A 19,819-nucleotide genomic window follows, 5' to 3' on the forward strand; every position below is an offset into this window, starting at 1 on the left:
TTTGCCCATCTTCTTGTATGTCTGGTTCTTTCTCACTTTTGTGTCTCACCCTATCTATCACCTCCCCAGAGTGACCTTCCCGTACAATCCATCTAAAGTAGAGCTCTCAGGGGATATATGTATATGTATAGCTGATTCACTTTGCTGTACAGCAGAAACTACCACAACATTGTAAAGCAACCATACTCCAATAAAAATTAAAAAAAAATAAAGTACAGCTCTCATTGGGAAAAGGGTACAAATTTTCAGTTATAGGATAAATAAGGTCTGAGGATCTAATGTATAACATGGTGACTCTAGCTGATAACACTATATTGTATTTAAAAAAAGTAAATATGTAAGGCGATGATGGATGTGTTAATTAATTTGATGGGGGCAATCCTTTCACGGTGTATATCAAACAGCACATGATACACTTTAAATATTGTACAATTCTATTTGTCAGTTATACTGCATTAAAGCAGGAAAAAATAGAGCAGAGCTCTCCCCTCGCCTCCCCCCACAGTTAGTCTCTGTTACAGACCCTATTTAATTTTCTTCATATCCCTACCATGCCGCTCTTGGGACTCATCCAGGTTGCCCTGCCACACACTGCATTTCTGCCCAACGTCAGACTCTGGAGCCTTTTCAGAGCCTTCTTCACAAGCCTGAGCTCCAGAGAGGGGAGGGCTGTCACTGATAATACATTATTTATTTCATGAAAATTCTGACCTTTTGAAATGAAGCAGGATTGGATGGGATTAGTGTGACAGCATGTTGGTAAGAAAGGCGTGTGAATCACGAAACTAAGAAAAAGGGAGAGGGTTTCCCTGGTGGCGCAGTGGTTAAGAGTCTGCCTGCCAATGCAGGGGACACAGGTTCGAGCCCTGGTCCGGGAAGATCCCACATGCCGTGGAGCAACTAAGCCCGTGCGCCACAACTACTGGGCCTGTGCTCTGGAGCCCATGGGCCACAACTACTGAGCCCGTGAGCCACAACTACTGAAGCCTGTGCACCTAGAGCCCGAGCTCTGCAGCAGGAGAAGCCACCGCAATGAGAGGCCCGTGGACCACAACAAGGAGTAGCCCCCGCTCTCAGCAACTAGAGGAGGTCCACGTGCATCAGCAAAGACCCAGTGCAGCCAAAAATTAAATAAATGAATAAATAAATAAATTTTTAAAAAAAGAAGCTAGGAAGAGGCAAGGAAGGATCGTCTCTAAAGCCTTCAGAGAGAGTATGACCCTGTCACACCTTGATTTCACACGAAGAGCCTACAGAACTGTGAGGGAATACATTTCCATTGTGTTAACCACTATACTTGTCATTTGTTACAGCATCTGTAGGAGCATGATACACAAGGCCAGCATGATTCTGGATTAGAATTACCCATTTTGTTGTTTTTCTCACTAGTGTAACCTCCTTGAGGACAGGGACTATATCTGGCTTATTTATCCTTAGTTACTGAGCTCCTGGAGCACAGAATGTTCCATATTAGATATAAAATAAATATTAGTTCCATAACTGAATAGGAAAAAAGTTTGATTACCTGAAGGAAAAAGGTCCTCTGAAAAAAAAAGAGAAGAAAAGTTTTTAGGTTGTGGGTCAGAAAGGCAGCAAAATTCAAAAAAGACTATCTTTGTGTCACCAAGAATACCAGATGACAATTTCTACTTAACTCTTTTTGACTATGACAGTTGGTGTATGACAATTTTTTGAACAGATCAGAGCCCATGACACTTTCTCTCCCTTTATTTATGTTTAAGTCCCAGGCACATTCTAGGAGGAGATCATGATTTCGTATGTGATCAAAACAAAATGGATTGCTCTGCAACGAAATCTGCATTCTAATTAAATTAGCCCTTATACTTTGGAATATTTATTAGCTTCACAGTAGCCAGGATCTACATATAGGTAAAGCACTTCACTGTTGGAAAACTTCAATCTCCTGAAGTTTTCCCTGTGTTCTGGGCAGCCACGCCCGCTTTATTGCATCCTGAAAATCTTCTTTGCTTCTTCCAAATTTTTCTCATCCATGGGAGGCTTCCTCTGGCTGCCAGGCTGCAAAAACTTCTTCACGGCAGGGAGATTGCTGACTCTGGTTTTCAGGGCCTGCAACGCACAAGAGCACAGCTCAGAGTGCAGCCAAAGACCAGCCCCGTCGTGAGCACAAACCGGGGACTCTGAGACCCTCCCAGAAAAGGGCCAGCCGAGGCCCCTCCATCAGCACCAGGATGAGGCTGGACACAGACACCTAGTGAGGCAGGAAGATAAAAGCATAATAACGTTTTCCCCAGAGATGTCTTAGTTTAAGACTTCACTCAGCTCAAGTCTTCCTCATGTTCTTCCTACACGTAAATTCTGCAGATTCACCCTGTCGTGCAATACGAGGAAGAGTAACGTGTCTCACACGACAACACAGATAAAGGCTCCAAGATATCAAGACAGGAAGGTGTAGGGGAATTGGGCTGGAACTGAAGACAGAAAACATGAAAGGTAGACAATGAGGCCAGTCAGAACCAATCTGCCCTCGGAGAGAGGGAGAGATGGGGAGAGAGAAATGAACTTGGAAGAGAAGGAACAGGAGCTGAGGGGAAGAAATGAGATGGTGGCAGATCTGCGCAGACAGACTCACGTAAAGAAAGAGGAGGACACACCTGGGAGGGAGGGAAGCAAAGAGGAAATGAAGAAAGAGACTGAAATGGAACAGGGGCAGAGAGAGGCGCTACGTCCTGGGTCTCTCTCCTGGGAAAAGGCAAGTCATTCTCCTTGGGGCAGCGATCATCTCCAATGTCTTTGGCGTGACCAGATTCTTTCCATGCCCCAGACCAAGGCCTTGGAGTGAACTGTGGAGACCTGGGGGCAGTGAGGCCTGGACAGTGTCAGGGACCCTAGCAACACAGTCCCAGGGTCCAGAGAGCAGATGCCGAGGTGGGAGATGTGGGCTCCCCCCAAAGGCTGTGAGAGAGCTCACCTTCAGCAGAGGGAAGTTGGCCAAAAGGCTGGGGTCCAGCTCTTCCACGTAGTAGAGAAGTTCAACCAGGTGGATGTCAGCCCTGCTCAGCTTGTTGCCCACAAGATAGTCTTGTCCATGACCCTTCAACACCTGGCGAATGGAGGGGTCAGATCAGGAACACAGGCCCGGGCAGGCTGGGCCCAATGCTCTTCCTCTGTCTCCCCTGCCCCACTTCCCCCTCTGTGCCTCACTGGGTGGGTGTGGACCTTCAGACCTTCTGCTGCCCCCGGATCAGTGAGACAGGCCATGTGGGTCCCTGCTGTTCCCTCCTCAACCTCAGTGGAAGTCAGGCCACCATTTTCTTTTCCTGTTCCCACCTCGCTGTGGCTGCCTTACTTGCTTCCACTATATACACCGTGTTTCTGTTGACCTCACACCCTAAAGCGTGCAGCTCTGAATTTCATGATGCGGCCTTTCATCCGTCTCTCTCTCTCCCCTCCCCCACCTTGGGCAGTGATTCCACCTTCATGACAGCTTTCTACCACCCTAAGCAAATTATTGCAGAGTCTGTATTTCTTCTCTCCTCTTGTCTGCTCTCCTCATTTCCTGGTCTCTCCCTCTGGAACCTGAAATAAACCTGGGTCAACCTGAATTCCCATCTCCCTGACAAAATTGACTCTGACTCCTATTCCACCTGTGTCTGTCAATAACACTGTGGAATATATTATAATTTGCATGCTGAACTGTCTAGGGGTGATTGCACTTAATGTTTGCAACTTACTTTGAAACACCCCCCAAAATAATATGTTTGATCAGAGGAGAAAAGGATAGGGAGATACATGATGAAGCAAACATAATAACAAAATACTAATTTTTGATTCTAGGTGGTGGGTATGTATGAGTTGATTGTACATCTCTTTCAACTTTTCTATGGTTGAATTTTTCATAATAAAATATTGGAAAAAATATATGATGCTTACTTAAAATATTGCAACAATATGAAAATCATAGAGGCAAAAACACACATATCACCACCAAGTAAAGATAATAACATTTTGGCAAATATCCTCCCAGACTATGTATGAACATAGAAGTATAGCTAAAAATTAAAGAACATAGTAAGACATCAAATGCTATTTTGTAATATACATTTTTCATTGATGTTATCATGGGGGTCTTTGATTTCAAAATACAGATGTACTTAAACTGCAATGACTATAGGGGTTTCCACCATGTGAATGTGCCTAAACTTTGAGCACCATAAAGCCAGGAGAATGTAGTTTCTGATTACTATTATTCACTCCTTGACTAGGACCTGACACATAAGCAATGAATTAATACTTGTGAAATGAAAGAATGATTTAAACTTTATAAAGATGAGGGTGTTGGTTAAGCTTTTTATTTTTATGTTAGCCTTCTGCATCTCTTACGATCTTTTTTTTTTCAGTTCATGATTCTTGTTTAGCATGATTTCAGGTAGTTTGGATCTTGAGGTGTTCTCCTCTTACCTTCAAAGAGAAACATTAACTAAGATATCTACTACATATAATGATGGAACATTATTTTCTTGGTTTTGTATGATTTTCTTCAAAAGTCTGAGAGCCATGTCCCCAAACTTTGTAGATTATTTTTTCCTGAACAACTTTTCTTCTGATTCTTCCTCTCCACCACTCTGCCCCCTTCTCTGTTTAGATACATCTCATCCATCCCCCAAACAGTACCACATTCTCCTGATGGGTAGGGTCTCGTATCTCCCTACACATGGTACCAGAATATTTTCTGATGCATTGCTGTCATTGTGCTCCTCTTGGATCAAAGCCCCTGCACTCTGTTCTGCAGGATCCATGTACTCCAGGCTCTAGTGTGGCTCTCAGAGTTTCCATAGCCCAAGCTCTAAGTATAAGAATTCCAGATTGGGTCTGAGTAAATTAAAATTTTGCTGACGGGCTTCCCTGGTGGTGCAGTGGCTGAGAGTCTGCCTGCCGATGCAGGGGACATGGGTTCATGCCCCGGTCCGGGAAGATCCCACATGCCGCGGAGCGGCTGGGCCCGTGAGCTATGGCCACTGAGCCTGCGCTTCCGGAGCCTGTGCTCCGCAACGGGAGAGGCCACAACAGTGAGAGGCCCGTGTACCGCCAAAAAAAAAAAAAAAAAAAAAAAAAAAAATTGCTGAAAAATTATAACTTGGGCAAAACTTGGGTACAATTCTTCTTCATAGTCAATTTTTATAAAATGCCCTAGAGTCAGGGTGCTACATTAGTATTCAGAAAGGCTCACAGAGGTGAAGGTCAATGCCCCTGCAATACCAAGCACTATTTTTCTTTGTTCTTTGATCTCAGTGCCAAAAACGCTGAACAGTCCACTCACTTTTTCAAATGCAGGAAGATAACGGTTTGTTATACTCTCTTTGATCTGGCTCGTCTTGGCATCTTTCTGATCAGGTGGGCACAGTGGCAAATGCATGATCATTTCACCCAGATCTGCCACACCCTCTGCATACATATCAATCCTGAAAGACAAAATGACCAACTTGTCAAATGTCTCCTGTGTTAGATTTTACAGTTTAGAATGGGTAAGGACGGGGCATCAGGAGGTGGCAGAGTAAATCACCCCCACTGGGTGCATTTTTCTATGTCAGTCATTTAGTTATGATTTTTCTTAAATTTAACATTTCATTCTAGAGCAAGCCATCGAGGAAGATATATGTCTAATATTTTTGTTATATACATGACCAAATGTAGGGACAGAGCATATCAGTGACCTGTCCAGAGTCACAGGCATGAGAGAAACGGGTGGAATCACTGCAGGTAACCACTGAGACCATGCCTAGGGTTTGCCGTCTCTGCTGTGGTGTGTTCTGTGCACAGTTAGTGTGATGAATTAGTAACACCTCAGTCATGTCCAGAGAGAGCCCTGGCACCACGGACCTAGCCATGTCCCTCTCCTGTCCCATCCTGTTATACTACCAGGACCCTTTAGATGCCCAACCAGCACTTCCTCCGGTTATTTCCCATAGAATATGGTTCCACAACCCTCTTCACATATTGTTGCCCAACTCTGGCCTTGTTTGCATTTCTCAAGACTCCACCCAAAATATCCCCCGAAATCGTGCGTTTCTTCATTTCGTTCCTACAGTACATATTCCAGGTAAATTTGCTGTTTTTCTTCCAAACATGGTTTCCTACAATAGTCTTTTTAAATGAAAGCTTTATTGAAATATAATTCCCATACCAGAATGTCACCCTTTTCGAGTGTAAAATTGTGTGATTTTTCTTTGTAAAGTCACAGCATCCTGTACCACCATCATACTCTAATTCCAAAATATTTTCATCACTTGCAAAAGAGACGCTGAGTGTTTTTTCAGGCATTCCGTGTTCTTCCCTCCCTCCAGCTTCTGGCAAACACTGAACTGCTTTTGGTTTTACGGAGAGCAATGTTCTGCACATGCCAAACAAATGGAATCATACAATATGCGTCATTTGTGTCTGGTTTCTTTCTGTAAGAGAATGTTTTCAAGGTTCATCCATGTTGTAACACGGATCAGGACTCCATTCCTTTTCATGGCCAAATAGCATTCCACTGTGCGGACGTGCCTGCCTTTGTTCATCCATTCATGGACATTTTGTTGTTTCCACTTTTTGAATATTACGAACAATAGTGCTATGAACTTTTGTGTACAAGTTTTAGTGTGGTTGTATTTTTAATATTTTTAATTCTCTTGAGTATATTCCTAGTAGTGGATTGCTGAGTTGTATGGTAACTCTATGTTTAACTTTTTGAGTAACTGCCACATTCCATGATTCAATCATGGGGTCCCATCACAACACAGAGGAGACCCCCCCAAATATGGCTGTATTGAATAAATCTGCCTGCTACAAACTGATATTAAAATGTTCCAGATAACCCTGGCATCGTGGGCTCCGTCTCTGCAAACCCTTGTCAAGTGGCCAGTCCATATAAAGGGCTGATAAATTAGGTTCCTGGTTATCATTCTTATAATTTCTGAAACTGGAGAATCACTTTGTCTAGATACTTACCTTCTGAGGTTTTATCCTCTAGACACTCAGACAGTTTGTCCCTTGTTTCGATCCCTGTGAACACATCCTGCTCACTCAGGGAAGGACCTAGATTGTTCTTATTAATCATTAATGAAAGAACAGAAAAAATACCGTACAGGGCTCTCTCTTTCATGTCTTTCCCATAGAGGTCGTATTTGGTGGCAATGTAGTTGAGAACGGCTCTGGTCTGCACCAGCTTCATCCCATCAATTTCAACCATGGGCACTTGCTGGAACATCAAACTCCCTTCTTTTGAAAGAAGAAAAGAAATAGAGTGAAATATTGGATGAATCATACTGTTAAGGTAAACTGAAACATTTTATGTATCAAAATTTTTGTTGAAATGACTGAAGACATAAAAGGAAACAAAAATTTTACCTGGTAAAATTTCAATGGAAATACCTTTTAGCTTCCTGTAATCCTTTTGCTTATCAATTTGCCTTTTTCTTTTCAATCTATTATTTCAGTTAACTTTTTATTTCCCATTCAGAGCATGGTATGTCCCTTTATTTTATGTGTTTGATTTGTCTTCATGGATTTTTAAGAAGAATGTAGGAGAAGTTCCACCAGCCAGTTGCCAAGTCAAAAGGGAAATTCTCAAAGTAAGTCTCATGGGGTTCATGGCATTAAGGCCAGTTCTAAGAGAGACTCCTACATAGAGTGTTTTGTATGCCCTTCAAATCCCACCACTGGATGGTGTGCAGGACAGGCCTGTTTTCCCAACTCCACTGATGCTGGTCCTTGCTCTTTATCTCCCTCCTCACACGTTCACCTGGACTTCGAACTAATTCAACACCACCTGGTTATTTGAGTCTGCAATATTGCTATGATATTACCATGTCAAACCTGTCAGAGAAAAGAATTCAAGGCAACTGCTGGGCCTGTTTCTCCCCTCTTCTTTCTAATGCATTTGTTTTCCTTGGGTGGGAGGGCTGTGTGGCATCCTGGACTGATACAGTCACTCACGGTGCAGAAAGGCAGGGAGTGCACAGAGAGGGCATTCACAGGGCACCGCCCAGGCCGGCTCCTTTAGCAAATACTCAGAGTTCCAGCCCTTCCTAGTCCTGAGTGAGCTGCAAGACCTGCTCAAGAAGCCCCACCCCTTACCTTTAACCATGCTTCTCCCTCTCCACTGACCCCACTCCCACCATGTACACACATGGCATTGCTGGGGTTCAAACCTCAACTTATGACTTGTACTCGATCCTCCCATCAGAGGAATTTAGTTTCTTGGTCTTACCATTTCTTAACTTATCCAAGTCTCCTGGAGTTTTTATAAATATCTCTTCAAACTGGAAAGCAGAAACAGTCAGTGAGTTTTTGTTATTTCATTCCATAACATTATTGAGCTTGAATGACCAATGTCGGGTGCATACTATGGAGAAGCTAAGATTTCCGAGTTTGGCAGGGTACACAGAGGACGATGCTCATGGCCATTTGGAAATCTGGATTAGAGCCACCAAGATAAAAGCATGGGTTGCAGCACGTAATTGCTTATTTTGCAGCTTCAATTCACCTCCACACCGTCTCCACCTCTGTCAATCATTAGGTTGTGATTTGGAAGGGGGAAATCACTGGAGGGAAGGGACTGAGAAGTTCCTCTAGTTATGGAGTTTTAATATCTCTGGAAAGCCCTTCTCTCCTTGTGAAATCAGGACAAGGTATTGAGTGTCCCCCAGCACGCAGTACCCATGGGGCCACTGACCCCCAAGATGCTGCCACCAGGGGCCTCTGCTGTATATTACCTCCCTCCATTCAACTTTATATTTTGAAAAGGGGTCTTGATGGTGAAAAGTTTGGGAACTGGGGGTTTCTAACTTGCTAAACAGTTTATCGTGGCTCTACGTGATCCCATAGGGTCAGACTATACAGAGAGTGAGGTGTGTGGGCAACAATTTATAAAGCACCCAGTTCTAGATAACATAGGGGGTGGTGGGTGGTCAGTGTGGGAGGGTGGCCGAGGTAGGATGGAACTTGCTGGTGGGCTGTTGCTTGTGAGACCAATGGAGATGGGGTTGTGAGGATCTGCCTTTGGACCCAGAGAACCCAGAAGTCCCGACCAAGAGCCTCTGGTAAGCCTTGTCTCACACCCTCCTCAGTCAGGCTGGGCTAGACAAGAGGAGGCCTGGGATGCTCTCAGCATCTCCCCCTACTTCACCTTCTGGTGGTGAACTCATCCTGCCCAGGGGCTCTGAACACAGGGGCTTAGGTAAACATGCTGTTAGGAGGCTAAGAGAGCACACCAGAGGTTCCCTTTGCAGGATGCCACCTCACCTGAAACCCTCCTTTACTGCTTGCTCTCCCCTTAGGGACCAAGTCTCCAGAGTCTGTCCATGACTCCCTCCCCAGGAAACCAGCACAGAGTTGCTGTGTCCCTCTGACCTGGGCTGAGAAGTGCTTTTCTCAGAGACACCTCTAGAGGGAAGCACTCAACAGAGTCCCACACTTGCTCCTGAGAATATGTCATTTTAACACTTTAAAGTGCTTGTGTGTCCTCCTAGATGCTCCCACCCCTCCTTTAATCACCCACTTACTTGTCTGCATCCTCACTAGAGTGTAAGTTGCCTGAGGGCAGGGACTGTGTCTGTCTAGTTCACCCCCGTATCTCCAGGACCTGGCAGGGAACCTAGCACTTCAAGGTGCCCAACAAATTCATTGCTGAGTGAATGCATTAAATCTAACAGAGAGTTTGTTACAATCCGCCCCTCTCTGTATTTCTGGTTTATGTTTTAACTTTAATTACATTTATTTTCTAATATGTATATTTTTGTCTTTTTGTTATGGACATTTGTAGCATACAGAAAAATGAACAGCAAATTATCATAATCCTCCTTGTACCCATCAACCAGCTTCAATAATTATCAGCTCAACCCAGCTGTGAGTTATCTATATGCCTACCCCCTCTCCCCTTCGTAATAATTTGAAAGAGATCCCAGATACCTTATATTTCAACTTTAAATAGTTCAGTGTATATTTCTAAAACATTAAAACTATTAAAAATAACCACAATACATTATAGCACCTAACACATTAACAAAGTTTACTAAATATCAACTGATATTTAATGTTCATGTTTTTGACAGCTGTATAAACGTCATAAATAATATTTTATAATTTTAAAAATCAAAATCCAAATTAGGCCCACACGATGTAATTAGTTTCTTAAATTTACTCTGTTTATTCTCTCTAATAAGAAGACATTTTAATAACATATTAGGACAAATCTGTTTATCTCTTAAATAACTGACAGATTTGTTTTAATGCAGAACTCTTAACAGGTCATTTAGTATGAAAAGTCCCCTAGCTTATGTTAGAAAAGTACTTTGATACAGTTAATTTAGATTCAACTTCAGATGAACAAACTCAGGACCTACCTCTACTCCAGCTGCAGCCAGGAGCCACCGGATGGCCTCCATTCTGCCCCGTCCATTGAAGTAGTGAAGCTTGGGTTTCCCCGCCATGATGGCAGTCTCCTGGTTTCTCTAAACCTTAATGGATGAATGAATGAATGAGTAAATGAATGAACAAAGAATAAAACCACAGAAGCAAGATGTACTTTATGATATATGACTGAACAGCACCAACAATGCTGAAGAAGTATTGGCCTCCTTTGTCGCAGAGTCGGAAGAGTCCCTGGAATGTCTGCCTTGGCCCAAATTCCCACCCCCGATAGCCAACTGTGGGAAATTGCACCAAACCATTGTCCAGTCTCCATTGGGTAAAATCTGATTGTCTTGGCAGGCTAAGAGGTGAGTCTGTGGTGAGGATGCATGGCTGGGGGTTTGGGAGCAGAACAACTAGAGAACTAGTATTTATTAAAAACCTCCTAATGGGCTTCCCTGGTGGCGCAGTGGTTGAGAGTCCGCCTGCTGATGCAGGGGACACGGGTTCGTGCCCCGGTCCGGGAAGATCCCACATGTCGCGGAGCAGCTGGGCCCATGAGCCATGGCCGCTGAGCCTGCGCGTCCGGAGCCTGTGCTCTGCAACGGGAGAGGCCACAACAGTGAGAGGCCCGTGTACCGCAAAAAAAAAAAATATATATATATATATAGGTATATAGTTATATAGTTATATAGTTATATCTATTAGTGAGGATGGTTGAGAAAACTAGATAAGGTATAAAAAATTCATAATAGGGACCAGGAAATCCAATTTCCCTCCTGCTCTCATTTCCTGAGAGACAGGCGAGTCTCAGCACACCGGATAGCCCACGCGTCTTCTTTCTTCTGTCTGTATCTGTCTGTCTATCTACATCTATCTATCTATCTACCTACCTACCTCTTGACCCATAGCTCCAGTAGGAATGAGACTTTATACATATCCAGACTTTTTTCAGCCAAGTTATACAATGGCTCCCTTTTTATTTGGCTTGTGTGAAAGATGAGTGATGTTCACTGATTAGTTAACCTGGAATGCAGGAAGTTTCTGGCAAAGATTCAGTGCAGTCTGGCACAGCACTGAACACAGCCTTTCGAAACCCCAGGACCGCAGCTAACCCCTGGTTCTGCCCCTGAACCATGCACCCCACCTGCCTTTCCCCTCAGGCCTGGCCCCAGCCCCACTCACTCCCTGATCTGGACAACTCCGGAATCTGCTGGTCCCCCAGTCCCTTTGCATGCGTTCCAGCCATGGCAGTGGGTTCCACCCACTGCTTTTTAGAGCAGGAGCTCAGGGTCTCACTGTCAACACTTGATGGAAAAGATCCCTTGTCTCCTACCTCCTGTTTCTCCCCTGGAAATGCAGACATTTCTCTGATCCTTCTTGAACACCTTGTTTCTGGTTGACGTATAAACGTATTTCCTTCTCTTAACAAGTTTCCTTCCAACTTCCTCAACTAAGACTCATTGGGCAGTTTCCTGTGCTAAGATATGATGGCTGCTGGGGAACACGATAGGAGCCTGATGTGGTGGCTGCCCTAAAGGGGTTTAAATCTAGTCAGAAAAACAGGTTTGTAGACAACTGACAGCGCATAAAGGGCCCATCAGTGACTTCACTTTATTGGTTCTACCCAAGAACCATGATTCTCTTAGCCAAGCAGGGCAGAGCAAGGGGAACGGCTGTAGGCTGAGAAAGCAGAGGTTGCTGCCCACCTGCCCAGGTGGCCTCAGCTCCACTGCATCTCAGCCTCCAAGTTAATGACTCTACCCCACGTGTCATGGGATCCAAATGCTGCTGTCTGTAGCACCTTGCAAAGTGCTTCTCGACATTGCTGTATCCATATCTTCTCTTTTCAGTCTCAGATACTATAATTCTCCCGTGAATTCATCCTGCCCTGGACAGCTCTAGGACTTCCACGGGATCTCACTGAACCTCTCCTGTCTAAGGCCTTTGTTTTTTCCCCCCAACATTAATACTTATAACAGTGCATTGTTCACGCCTATATTCCAATTTGAATGACTTGTACCTTCTAGCCAGGTGGATTTCTATATTTTTTAAAAGCTAATTCTCTGCTCCCGTATTAGCTAGTTTTCCCATCAAGACTTCCTTTGGAGGTTTGCCATGAGTTGCTTAAATCCCAGAGAGAGAAGGGGAATTGCCACAGCCCACTCTAATTTTCTGTTGACATTCAGACTTATTCCCATTTTAATGAATCTTAATTTTGATTTTTCACAGCCCACACAGTATTACAGCATCACAATTTGCACTTGTTGTGAACTGACTACTTCTACAGAGAAAGTTACCCCAGCATAAACACCTACACTCTCTCACACACTGGTCATATTCTCCAATTGTCTAAAATGCTATCATTCTTTTTTCTCCTCGTATCATTAATTTTTCTCAGATCTAAATTCTCATGCCTAGGTTTCTAAATTCTTCATTTTTACATATCTGTAACGATGTATCCAACAGCAATGGACTAAAATTCTCCCCTAAGCACAGCAAGAAGGCACAATGTGAGAATAAAACAGTTTTTCTTGTGCTATGAGCACACTATACAGATGTATAAAATCAGTACGTACCTTATGAAAGTCTGTCTCCCACTTGGCTCAGCACCTCAGAGCCAAGTCCACATGTGTTTATAAGCTGTTGTTACAGTTGACTGAACTCCTCTCTGAAGCAGGGAGAGTCCGGTTAGGGAAAAGCCCCTCCCACAGCATTCAGGGCCACTGGTTCCATGCTAGATTTAAAAAAAGAAAAATGATGAGTCATTCCCTTATCATGATACAACTGGTTAATATCTTTTCAAGGTCGGCAATTAAATACAAAATTTCAGATTGATTGGACCCTTTCTGCCAGTGAGTGAAATATGGCTTTTTTTTCCTTCAGTTTTTTTTTTAAACTTTTTTTTTCTTTTTTAATTGAAGTTAATTTACAATGTTGTATTGGTTTCAGGTGTACAGCAAAGTGATTCAGTTATGCATATTTACATATATATACATATATATATTCTTTCTCAGATTCTTTTCCCTTATAAGTCACTACAAAATATTGAGAAGAATTCCCTGTGTTATACAGTACATCCTTGTTGGTTATCTATTTTATATATAGTAGTGTGTATATGTTACTCCCAAACTCTTAATTTATCCCTCCCCAACATTTCCCCTTTGGTAACCATAAGTTTTTTTTTTTTTCTAGGTCTGTGGGTCTATTTCTGTTTTGTAAATAAGTTCATTTGTATCCTTTTTTTTTTTTTAGATTCCACATATAAGCAATATATTATCATATGACATTTGTCTTTCTCTGTCTGACTTACTTCACTTAATATGATAATCTCTGGGTCCATCCATGTTGTTGCAAATGGCATTATTTCATTTTTTTTTTACATAATAAATTTTATTTTATTTATTTATTTATTTTATTGGGGTATAGATGTTTTACAATGCTGTGCTACTTTCTACTGTGCAGCGAAGTGGAGTTCCCTGTGCCCTGCAGCAGGTTCTCATTAGTTACCTATTTTATATATATTAGTGTATATATGTCAATCCCAATCTCCCAATTCATCCCACCCTCCCTTTCCCCCCTTTGGTGTCCACAAGTTTGTTCTCTACATCTGTGTCTCTCTATTTCTGCCTTGCAAACAGGTTCATCTGTACCATTTTTCTAGATTCCACATATATGCATTAATATATGATATTTGTTTTTCTCTTTCTGACCTACTTCACTCTGTATGACAGTCTATAGGTCCATCCATGTCTCTACAAATGGCCCCATCTTGTTCATTTTTATGGCTGAGTAATATTCTGTTGTGTATATGTACCACATCTTCTTTATCCATTCATCTGTTGATGGACATTTAGGTTGCTACCATGTCTTCGCTTTTTTAAATAGTGTTGCCATAAACGTGGCATGTTTTGTTTTGTTTTTTTGCTGTGTTGGGTCTTCGTCGCTGCAGGCGGGCTTTCTCTAGTTGTGGCGAGTGGGGGCTACTTGGGCTTTTCATTGAGGAGGCTTCTCAATAAAGAAGGCTTCTGCTCCCCCTGAATCAGTAAGACAGGCCAAGTGGGTTCCTGGTGTTCCCTCCTCATCCTCCGTGGAAGCCCGGCCACCATTTCCTTGTCCTGGGCCCACCTCACTCTGGCTGACTTACTTGCTTCTTCCCCTGGGCCAAGGGCTTAGCACCGTCTGCACAGTGTTTCTGTTGCCCCACACCCTAAACTGTGCAGCCCTGGGCTTCATGACATGGCCCTTCATATCTCTCTCATCTTTCTCCCTTGGGTGGTGACTCCAACTTCTTGACAGTCTTCTTCAACGCTGAGAAAACCATTTCAGAGTCTACATTTCTCCTCTTTTCTGCTTCCTGGTTTCCTGGTCTCTCTCTCTGGGACCTGAAATAAACCTGGATCAACTTGAACTCCCATCTCCCTGACTCCTAACTTGCACTCCATGCTTGCGCTCCTAACTTGCAGCATGGTACGATCCACATGCTGTAATGTCTGGGAATGAACTTCCCTGATGACTTAAAGTCACTTTGAAATCTATCCAAAATAATACATTTGATTGACAGAACAAGAATGGAGAGATAATGACATAGGATAATGGAAAACAAAGCTTTTTGGTATCCACGTGGTGGGTTCATATGAGTTCATTTTATACATCTTTAAACTTTTCTGCATGTATGAAACTTTTTATAATAATATGTTAGGGAAATATGTGATATTTATTAAAATATTCCACTAATCTGGAAATCATAAAGTACAAAGAGAAAAAACACACACAGCACCACCAACTAAAGATAATAACGTTTTAGCAAATACACTTTCAGCTTATGTATAAATATAGAAGTATGGACAAATGGATAATTATTTGGAAAAGAATATAATAACATCAAAATGTATTCTGTAATAGGGAATTCCCTGGTAGTTCAGTGGTTAGGACTCCATGCTTCCACTGCAGGGGGCACGGGTTCGATCTCTGGTTGGGGAACTAAGATCCTGCAAGCCGCGCAGTACAGCCAAACAAACAAACAATCAACGTATTTTGTAATATATAATTTTTACTTATGTTGTCATGGGGCCCTTTGTTTTCAAAGTATAGCTGTACTCAAACAGCAATCACTGAAGAGCTTATCATCATGTGAAAGTTCCATAAACCCTCAGCACCACAAGGGCCAGGAGGGTGTGCTCTGTGATTACTGTTAAATTCTTCACTCCTTGAATATCATGGCTGGACATGCAAGCAATGAATTAGCATTTGCTGAATAAATGAAAGAATGACCCTATGCTTTATAAAGATGTGGGTGTTGGTGTTAATCTTTTTATTTATATGTAAGTTTCCCGAATCTCTTTAAGTCATTTTTTTTGGTTCATGATTTTTGTTTCACATGATTTCAGGTAGTTTTGATCTTGAAATGTTCTCCTCTTACCTTCAAAGAGAAACATTAACTAAGATATATACTAGGTATAATGATGGAACATCATTTCCTTGGTTTTGTATGATTTTCTTCAAAATTCTGAGAGCCATGTCCTCAAAATTTGTAGATTATTTTTTCCTGAACAGCTTTTCCTCTGTCTCTTCCTCCCCACCCCACTGCCCCCATCTCTATTTAGAAACATCTCATTCATCCCTGAAACAGTACCACATTCTTCTGAAGGGCAGCTGGTCTCATGTCCCCCTACACATGCTACCAGAATATTTTCTGATGCATTGCTGTCATTGTGCTCCTCTTGGATCAAAGCCCCTGCACTGTGTTCTGCAGGATCCATCTACTCCAGGCTCCAGTGTGGCTCTCAGCCCAAGCTCTAAGTACAACCACGAAATTCAATCAAGTAGAGAATTCCAGACTGGGTCTAAGTAAATCAAAATTTTGCTGAAAAATTAGAACTTGGGTAAAACTGGTACAATTCTTCCTCATAGTCGATTTTTATAAAATACCTTGAGAATCAGGATGTTACATTAGTATTCAGAAATACTCACAGAGGTGAAGGTCAATGCCCCTGCAATGCCAGGCACTATTTTTCTTGGTCCTCTGATCTCAGTGCCAAAAACACTAAACAGTCCACTTACTTTTTCAAATGCAGGGAGGTAACGGTTTGTCGTTCTTTCTCGGATCAGCGTCATCTTGACAACCTTTTGATCAGGTGGGTTCACTGGCAAAAGCATGATCATCTCACCCAAATCTGTCACACCTTCTGAATACATATCAATCCTGAAAAACAAAATGACCAAAGTGTCAAATGTCTCCTGCCTTAGATTTTATAGTTTAAGAATGGATAAGAGTGGGACATCAGGAGGTGATAAAAGGAGGTGATACACCTCCACTGGGTGCATTTTTCTATGTCAGTCATTCAGTTATGAGTTTTACTAATTTTAACATTTCATTCTAGAACAAAGCCATTAAGGTAGACATATGTCTAATATTTTGGTTATACACAAATCAAATATAGGGACAAAGCACACCGGTGACCCATCCAGAGTCAGAGGCAAGAGAGAAATGGGTGAATCACTACAGGTAACCACTGAGACCACACATAGGGTTTGCCATGTCTGTTGTGGTGTGTTCTGTGCACAGTGTGTTGCATTAGTACCACCTCAGTCATGTCCAGAGAGAGTCCTGGCACCACGGTCCCAGTCACATCCCTCTCCCTGTCCCATCCTGTTACACAACCAGGACCATTTAGATGCCCAATATCAGTAGTTCCTCCAACTATTTCCCACAGAACATGACTCCACAACCGTCTCCACATACGGTTGCCTGGCTCTGGCCTTGTTTGCATTTCTCAAGACTCCACCCAAAATATATTGTCAGGGGACTTCCCTGGCGGTTCAGTGGTAAAGAATCTGCCTCACAATGCAGAGGGCGCGGTTTGATCCGTGGTCAGGGAACTAAGATCCCACATGTGGAGGGGCAACTAAGCCCTAGCGCCACAACTAGAGAGCCTGCATACCACAAACTACAGAGCGCACCACTCTGGAACCTGTGCGCCACAACTAGAGAGAGAAAACCTGCACGTCACAACGTAAGATCCTGTGTGGCACAACTAAGACCTGATGCAGCCAAAAAATAAAATAAAATAAATAAATAAGTAATAAGTAAATCTTTAAAAAAAAAACAAAATATATTGTGAAATAGTGCAATTTTTCACACAGTTTCAACAATGTATATTCCGGGTGATTTTTTGTTTTTGTTCCAAACAGGGCTTCCTATAGGAGTTTTTTAAAGTAACACTTTATTGAAATATATTCACATGGTATCATTTTCATCCTTTAAATTGTACTATCATCCTGAAACCATCACCACATTCTAATTCCAGAACATTATTTTTATCATTTTATCCAAAAGGAAATCCAGTACCCTTGACAGTCACTCTCCAATTCCTCCACATTCCAGCCCCAGGTAACCACTCAACTACTTTCTATTTCTATGGATTTGAACATCTGGACATTTCATACATTTGGAATCATACAGTATGTGGCCTTTTGTGTCCAGTGTTTTTCATTTAGTGCTTTTCAAAGTTCATTCATGTTGTCACATGTATTGGTGCTTTACTCTTGTTCATGGCTAAAAATATTCCATTGTATGGATGTACCATCCCTTGTTCATCAATTCGTCAGTTGTTGGACATTTTGTTTGCTTCCACTTTTTGAATATTATGAACAACATTGCTGTGCACTTTTCTGTACAAGTTTTAGTGTGGATGTATTTTTGACTCTCCTGGGTATATACTTAGAAGTGGAATTGCTGAGTCATATGGTAACTATATGTTTAACTTTCTGAGTAACTGTTCACAGTTCATTACACGATTTTAGTATCAGTCATGTGGCCCCATCACAACAGAGAACAAATTTCCCTCAAATATGCTTGTATTGAATAAATCTGGCTGCTTCAGACTTACAGTAAAATGTTGCAGATAATCCTGGCATCTAGAGGACCAGCCTTTGTTTACTCTGTCAAGTGGCCAGTCCATATAAAAGACTGATAAATTAGGTTCCTGGTCATCATTCTAAAATTTCTGAAACTTAAGAATCAATTCCTTTAGATCCTTCCCTTTCCAGTCTTTATCCTCTAGACACTCAAACACTTTGTCCCTTGTCTCTAGCTGTTGGTGGGTGTCCAGCCTGAGCTCCTGAGGTCATGGTTCCAGCATCCTCCTGGCTTTATAGTTCACCTGTGTTTGGAAGCCTCTGTCACTGTACTATATCCATGGACCACATCCCCTTTCATAAGCTCGTGATTCCACTCCAAGTTCCACTCTTCCCTCATCCTCATAGGTCTCTGCTGTACTCAGTTATACCCACTAAGGTCTATACGGTTGTCGGTCATGATCCGTGTGAGCACATCCTGATCACTCAGGGAAGGACCTAGATCGTTCCTATTAATCATTGATGAAAGAACAGGAAAAGTACCGTACAGGGCTCTCTCTTTCATGTCTTTCCCATAGAGGTCGTATTTGGTGGCAATGTAGCTGAGAATGGCTCTGGTCTGCACCAGCTTCATCCCATCAATTTCAACCATGGGCACTTGCTGGAACATCAAACTCCCTTCTTTGGAAAGAAGAAAAGAAATAGAGTGAAGCATTTGATGAATTACACCCTTCTAGGATGAAAAGATGTTGAAATAACCGCAGATATAAAATGAAACACTAAAATGATCTGGAACGCTTAAGCAGGATGGCATTTGGTTTTAGCTTGCTATAGTCCTTCTTTTTCCTATCAATCTGCCTTTTACTTTTGAACTTATTATTTCATTTCTCTTTTAATTTCCCATTCAGATACATGGGAGGTCCCTTTTAATTCTGTGTCAATTTGTCTTCACGGATATTTTAGAAAGAAGTTGGAAGAAGCTGCAGTAGGTTGCCATTTCAAATGGGAAGTTCTCAGGTAAGTCTCACGTCATATAAGGCAGGTTTTGAGAGATTTCTATGTGGAGGACCCTTTCCCTGCTCACCAATTCCGCAATACTGCTAGGATGTTACCTTGTCAAACTTGCCAGAGAAAAGAATGCAAGGCAACTGCTGGGCCTGTTTCTCCCCTCTTCTTTCTAATGCATTTGTTTTCCTTGGGTGGGAGGGCTGTGTGGCATCCTGGACTGATACAGTCACTCGCGGTGCAGAAAGGCAGGGAGTGCACAGAGAGGGCATTCACAGGGTACCGCCCGGGCCGGCTCCTTTAGCAAATACTCAGAGTTTCAGCCCTTCCTAGTCCTGAGTGAGCTGCAAGACCTGCTCAAGAAGCCCCATCCCTTACCTTTAACCATGCTTCTCCCTCTCCACTGACCCCACTCCCACCATGCACACACATGGCATTGCTGCGGTTGAAACCTCAACTTATGACTTGTACTCGATCCTCCCATCAGAGGAATTTAGTTTCTTGGTCTTACCATTTCTTAACTTATCCAAGTCTTCTGAAGTTTCCATAAATATCTCTTCAAGCTGGAAAGCAGAAATAGTGA

General features: G+C 42.5%; 1 protein-coding gene across 3 annotated transcripts; it reads right to left on the reverse strand.

Moving 5' to 3' along the window:
* Positions 1–1,173: 1,173 nt before the first annotated feature.
* Positions 1,174–19,819, reverse strand: LOC113631208 (glutathione S-transferase A2). 3 transcript variants are annotated; one of them, XM_027127506.1, is made up of 7 exons: positions 12,951–13,062; positions 10,365–10,478; positions 8,231–8,282; positions 7,107–7,239; positions 5,300–5,441; positions 2,951–3,082; positions 1,721–2,088 (listed from the first exon to the last, which is right to left on the reverse strand). In XM_027127506.1, the coding sequence occupies exons 2-7, from the start codon at positions 10,449–10,451 to the stop codon at positions 1,963–1,965; spliced, it is 672 nt and encodes a 223-aa protein (XP_026983307.1). In that variant the 5' UTR covers positions 10,452–10,478; positions 12,951–13,062; the 3' UTR covers positions 1,721–1,962. The 3 variants fall into 3 exon arrangements, with proteins under 3 accessions (XP_026983308.1, XP_026983309.1, XP_026983307.1); XM_027127507.1 differs by lacking the exons at positions 7,107–7,239; positions 8,231–8,282; positions 10,365–10,478; positions 12,951–13,062 and adding exons at positions 18,780–18,912; positions 19,748–19,819 and having other exon boundaries at positions 1,174–2,088; XM_027127508.1 differs by lacking the exons at positions 8,231–8,282; positions 12,951–13,062 and having other exon boundaries at positions 1,174–2,088; positions 10,365–10,463.

This window comes from Aethalodelphis obliquidens, unplaced genomic scaffold, assembly GCF_003676395.1.
Source record: "Aethalodelphis obliquidens isolate GAN/ISIS:26980383/991018 unplaced genomic scaffold, ASM367639v1 scaffold31, whole genome shotgun sequence".
Lineage (NCBI taxonomy): Eukaryota > Metazoa > Chordata > Mammalia > Artiodactyla > Delphinidae > Aethalodelphis > Aethalodelphis obliquidens.

What these genes read in the sequence shown, in the direction of transcription:
- LOC113631208 (XM_027127506.1), bottom strand. Translation starts at nt 10,451, where the DNA reads ATGGCGGGGAAACCCAAGCTTCACTACTTCAATGGACGGGGCAGAATG. An exon ending in TGGCTGCAGCTGGAGTAGAG is followed by an intron (nt 8,283 to 10,364) that starts GTAGGTCCTGAG and finishes TCTGCTTTCCAG; the next exon opens with TTTGAAGAGATATTTATAAA. An exon ending in ATCTTCCTGCATTTGAAAAA is followed by an intron (nt 3,083 to 5,299) that starts GTGAGTGGACTG and finishes TCCATTCGCCAG; the next exon opens with GTGTTGAAGGGTCATGGACA.